This window comes from Lycium barbarum, chromosome 11 (assembly GCF_019175385.1).
Source record: "Lycium barbarum isolate Lr01 chromosome 11, ASM1917538v2, whole genome shotgun sequence".
In the NCBI taxonomy this organism is placed as follows: Eukaryota; Viridiplantae; Streptophyta; class Magnoliopsida; order Solanales; family Solanaceae; genus Lycium; species Lycium barbarum.
The window spans coordinates 107443304-107449236 of record NC_083347.1 but is presented as its reverse complement, the minus strand read 5'-3'; the positions used below and the strand labels follow the sequence as shown (position 1 = coordinate 107449236).

The window sequence follows — 5933 nt, the reverse complement described above, 5'->3', positions numbered from 1 at the left end:
GAGATTTCAAGAAAAAAATAATTTTCTTCTTCTAAATGACTCTTATTTACATAATTAAAAATTATTTTCTAGGAGTGAATATTAGAAAATTATTTTTTTAGTATTCACTCCTAGAAATACTTATTACGGTATTTAATATGGGGTAAGTTAATAAAAATACTTTGTAAGTTAGTAAAATAATATTAATTTTCTAGGAGTGAATACTTTCTTAAGGAATATAAATAACTCTAAAAAATCACTTATTATGAAATGATGGAGTAAAATGTAAGACTACAATAAACTACGTTAATTTTTTGTCGAGTTTCTAATGTATATATTTTTGAAAAGCTCATATAAATTTGTATCTGTTCGATAAAGACACATGAAAAAAGCAAATAAAAACCAATGTAAACACACCTCTTCCCCTTCTTCTTCATCTCTACTCTTGTCTCTTTTCCCCATTAAACAAAAACATGCATTTTCTTCTCCTTTTCCTCCTTTTCCTCCTCCCCCATTTCCACCTCACCACCGGAAAACCACCTTCCCTCCCGGAATACCACGCACTGCTCTCCCTCAAAACCGCCATAATCTCCGACCCACAATCTTCCCTTACCTCATGGAACATCAACACAAATCACTGTACATGGTTCGGCATCACGTGCAACCATCACCACCACGTGACATCCCTTAACATCTCTAACCTTAACCTCACCGGTAGACTCTCACCACAAATCTCACATCTCCGTTACTTAACCTCACTTAACCTTGCAGCTAATCAGTTTGTAGGACCCATTCCTAATGAAATATCACTAATCCCAAATCTTAACTACCTTAATCTCTCCAACAATGGTTTTAACTCAACATTCCCTCCCAACCTTACCTATCTACAACAACTTAAAGTCCTTGACCTTTATAACAACAACATGACAGGTGAGCTCCCTGTCGGGTTACACAATTTGACGAATCTTCGACATCTTCACTTAGGTGGGAACTTCTTTACAGGAAGTATTCCACCTGAGTATGGGAGACTGATGTTTCTTGAATACCTTGCAGTTTCTGGAAATGCCCTTGTTGGTAAAATCCCAGCTGAGATAGGAAATATTACAACTCTTAAAGAGCTTTATATTGGTTATTACAACACATTTTCAGGTGGGATACCACCTGAAATAGGAAATTTATCCGAGCTTTTAAGGTTAGATGCTGCAAATTGTGGACTTACTGGTGAGATTCCAAAGGAAATAGGAAAGCTTGAGAAATTAGATACATTGTTTTTACAAGTGAATGCACTTTCTGGGGTTGTTACAAATGAGTTGGGTAATCTAAAGAACTTAAAATCTTTAGATTTGTCGAATAATATGTTTTCAGGTGAAATTCCAGTGACATTTGGTGAACTGAAGTATTTAACTCTGTTGAATCTTTTTCGTAACAAGCTTTACGGATCGATACCGGAGTTTATATCAGAGTTGCCAAAACTGGAAGTATTGCAGTTATGGGAAAATAATTTTACTGGAAGTATTCCACAAAGTTTAGGGAAAAATAGGAAGTTAACAACTCTTGATATTAGTACTAATAAGTTAACAGGTAATTTGCCACCAAATATGTGTAGTGGTAACACTTTGCAAACATTGATCACTTTAGGAAACTTCTTGTTTGGTCCAATACCTGAATCTTTAGGTGAGTGTCAATCATTAAGTAGGATTAGAATGGGTGAAAATTACTTAAATGGGTCGATACCAAAAGGGTTGTTAAGTTTGCCTAAGTTAACACAAGTTGAACTTCAAGATAATCTTCTTACTGGTACTTTTCCAGTGACTGGTAAAGTTTCCTCAAGTTTGGGGCAAATTAGTCTTTCGAATAATCGCCTTTTGGGGACTTTGCCATCGAGTATTGGAAATTTTACTGGTGTTCAAAAGTTGCTTCTTGATGGGAACAAATTTTCTGGTGAAATTCCAGCTGAAATAGGGAAATTGCAGCAACTGTCGAAGCTTGATATCAGTGATAACATTTTTTCAGGCGCGATTCCGAAGGAAATAAATCAATGCAAGGCTCTAACTTTTGTTGATCTTAGTAGGAATAAGTTATCAGGTGAAGTTCCTAATGAGATCACTGGTATGAGGATACTGAATTACTTGAACGTATCTCGGAACCATTTAGTTGGGAGTATTCCTGCACCTATTGCTTCAATGCAGAGTTTAACTTCTGTTGATTTTTCGTATAACAACTTATCTGGATTAGTTCCGGGTACTGGTCAGTTCAGTTACTTCAATTACACTTCATTTTTGGGTAATCCAGATCTTTGTGGACCCTACTTGGGTCCTTGCAAAGAAGGTGTGGTCGACGGGGTTAGTCGACCTCATGAGAGGGGTGCGTTTTCGCCTTCTATGAAGCTTTTGCTCGTTATTGGGTTGCTTGTTTGCTCGATTGTGTTTGCTATCGCTGCGATCATAAAGGCTAGATCTTTAAAGAAGGCGAGTCAGGCTCGTGCCTGGAAGCTTACTGCTTTCCAACGGTTGGATTTCACTTGTGATGATGTTTTGGGATGTTTGAAAGAGGATAACGTTATTGGTAAAGGAGGTGCTGGAATAGTGTACAAAGGGGTAATGCCGAATGGCGAATTGGTTGCTGTTAAAAGGTTGCCGGTTATGACCCGCGGTTCTTCTCATGATCACGGGTTTAATGCTGAGATACAGACCCTTGGGAGGATTAGGCATAGGCATATTGTTAGGTTATTGGGGTTTTGCTCGAATCATGAAACGAATCTTTTGGTTTATGAGTACATGCCTAATGGGAGCCTTGGTGAAATGCTTCATGGAAAGAAAGGTGGTCACTTGCATTGGGATACTAGGTATAAGATAGCGTTGGAAGCTGCAAAGGGCCTTTGTTATCTTCATCATGATTGCTCGCCTTTGATCCTCCATCGTGATGTAAAATCAAACAACATTCTTCTGGATTCAGGATTCGAAGCTCACGTTGCTGATTTTGGGCTTGCCAAGTTTTTGCAAGACTCGGGAACATCAGAATGCATGTCGGCTATTGCTGGTTCTTATGGCTACATTGCACCAGGTACGCTATCAAATCTTTACTTCTTCGTAATCTTGGTTCTGAAGTGTGTTACTTTCGGAAGAAGTTTATTATTGAAGTGTGTTGTCAACTAAAACATTAAAAAAAGCTGGAATTAGCCACGAACTTTGTCGCTAATCCGTTGCTAAATTGCCCGTAACTAACATAAATTTGTGATAATCCGTTACTAATCCGTCGCTAATTTAGCTACAGAATTTATCCGTCGCTATCCTATTTTTTTAATAGTAAAATATGAGTCTCTTCAAGTGTTTATACATTTATGTAGTACTTCTTGGTCCTTCAAAGCTGGTAATAATCATTCATCAGTCTCCTTGTTATAACATGGACAACATGACGCAAATCTGGTAGTTAACTAGAACCAATCTACTCAAAGATGAATGCCTCTGTTCATAGATAAGCCTTGTAACTCTTATTTTATTTTATAAGATAAAGTATTTAGATAAGTCTTGTAACTGTGAAAATGATCTCTATCTACTTGGTTTGGTTTGGTTGGAATTTGTGAGTACTTATGTTGCTGAAAGCAATGGAAATCTAACCTGCTCCCTGAAACAGAGAACACTAAATAACAGGTACTTGATTAATTCAAACCTGGTTTCGTCCTTTTTCGCGCTTATGGATTAACTTTGACTAACAAAATCTGTTTATCGCCTTGAACTACAAAAAAAACTGGAATTAGCTACGAACTTCGCCGATAAAAGTGCTCGTAGCCAGCAGAATTTTGTGATAATCCGTTGCTGAATAGGATTAGTGATAGATTTGCTGTTTATCTACAAAATTTGTCCATGGATAATTTTCTTTTAGTAGTGGGAATTTCAGTCTGCTTTGTTGTATGTGCCTAATTTCTTTTTCATTTTAATTGTGCAGAATATGCATACACACTCAAGGTAGATGAGAAGAGCGATGTATACAGCTTTGGTGTGGTTCTGTTAGAATTGGTGAGTGGTAAAAAGCCGGTTGGGGAATTTGGTGATGGCGTTGACATAGTCCAATGGGTAAGGAGAATGACAGTCGGGAAAAAGGAAGGAGTCCTCAAGATCCTCGATCCGAGACTCTCAACAACAGTTCCCCTTCATGAAGTTATGCACGTGTTCTATGTCGCGATGCTTTGTGTCGAAGAACAGGCTGTTGAACGCCCCAAAATGCGCGAGGTTGTGCAAATGCTAACCGAGGTTCCCAAAATGTCGGGTCCCGCCTTAGAGTCTCCCGCTTTAGTTCCCGGAGATACAAAAGACCACCATCAGCCACCGGGCTCACCACCTAAATCTCCTCCGCCGGACCTTCTCAGCATATGATCTAAAATGTTCCTTCTAATAGGAGGGTGTTTAATTCTCTAGTTTGATTCTCTTCCTTTAGTTTTATTATGAGTTTGGGCTAGTTTTTGGTCTTTCTTAATGAAGATTAAGTTGTATTGGGGGTGGGTTTATTATGATATAGGCTAACTTTTCTTAGGAAGTGTTTCATTGTACAGTTAAGATTGGCAAGGTATCTGAGTAACTAGTGATGAACTTTATCCTTCACATTTCCCATTTGCTTGTTTGCTTTTTGATATGGAAGGAATACCCGGCAGAAGCCAAACTCTAGTGTTGGTAAAAATATCGCCCACTGACCAATTTTCGATCATGGAGTTTCATCACAATAGAAGTTAAAAATCCAGAGAATGACTATTTTTCAGTTACAAGAGCTGAAAAATCGATATTTGTGATTTTCTCTCTCCTGACTGTTGTATAAACCACACTTCAAGTGTTTGCATATTTATTACTCACATTTTCATTCTTGCTTGTTTTCTTTAGTTTCATTTTCTTCCTTTAAAAATAAATTATTATGGCTCTGAAAAATTCAGAACAGTGACTATTTTTCGATTAGTACAAGGTAGCTTTTGTTATTCTTTTTTAAAAGAATCAATTTTTATTGGGGTGGGGTTTATGATGATTTAGGCAAGGTTCCTGTTCTTGCTTGCTCAAATTTTTTATTGTCACTGTATTTATGTGATCTAACAGCACAATAAACGATACTTCCTCCGTTTCACAAATAAGTGATTTTTTAGGTTTTTTATTTTATTTTAAAATTATCATTATTTAAATAATCAAGAATCAATAAATTTTTTTCTAGATTTTTAATTGTTGGTAAATTAATAAAAATACTTTTAATTTTTTTAAATAAACACTTTCTATCACTCATTATGGAACGGGAGAATAGCCTGAAATTGGGGACTAGTACATCTACAACTCAGACAACTTCAAGAAGAGGTTACTTAGTGGTTATGGCTGCCAATTTTAGTTGGCTCAGTTTTTTATACACATCTGTCCCTGGGTTAGTGAGTAGTATTGATTAATGTGTACTGTATAGTTTTATTATTGGTAGTAATTAAATGAGTTGTTTCCTCCCTAGAATGAGATTTGACCGGAGAGCGCTTTTGCAGTGTCTTTCAGTTTCCAAGATTAGTGGATATACTTGATAACTGACAAAGTCCTTGGCTTCTCAAATTGTAATGACTTGCTTACCATTCTTTTCCTTCTAAAAAGACAAAAAAAAAAAAAAAAAAAAAAAAAAAGCAAACGTGCATTTAGAAGATTCGATTCGATCCCACAATTTTAAAAGATTAAACTCAACACTTAATTAATGCTCTATTCAGTTTTATTTAATCATGTGTTTCTTTAGTTAATATTAGATACTCCATTCAGATCAAAAAAAGAGTCTACTTAGCCTTTTTTTCTTGAATAAAAAAAAGAGTCCACTTAGCAAAACAAGAAAGAATTAATCTTGTTTTTCCATATTTACCCCTATTAAGTGTTACATGATCAAATCCCAATGCCTATTTAATTAGGGGTATTTTAGTCAAATTATCTATTTTTGTCTACGAGTTAGTATTTTCT

The 5933-nt window shown here is 36.2% G+C and overlaps 1 protein-coding gene across 1 annotated transcript; it reads left to right on the top strand.

The window, feature by feature from the left end:
• Positions 1-355: 355 nt before the first annotated feature.
• On the top strand, positions 356-4640 carry LOC132616782 (leucine-rich repeat receptor-like serine/threonine-protein kinase BAM1). The gene is made up of 2 exons (XM_060331437.1): positions 356-3042; positions 3925-4640. Exons 1-2 carry the CDS (start codon positions 453-455, stop codon positions 4350-4352), a joined length of 3018 nt encoding a protein of 1005 aa, XP_060187420.1. The 5' UTR covers positions 356-452; the 3' UTR covers positions 4353-4640.
• Positions 4641-5933: the final 1293 nt, after the last annotated feature.

Bases quoted from the DNA above. Each gene is read 5' to 3' on its own strand.
- LOC132616782 (XM_060331437.1), top strand. From the start codon at position 453: ATGCATTTTCTTCTCCTTTTCCTCCTTTTCCTCCTCCCCCATTTCCAC. The intron at 3,043-3,924 runs GTACGCTATCAA...TTAATTGTGCAG, and splicing joins TTATGGCTACATTGCACCAG to AATATGCATACACACTCAAG.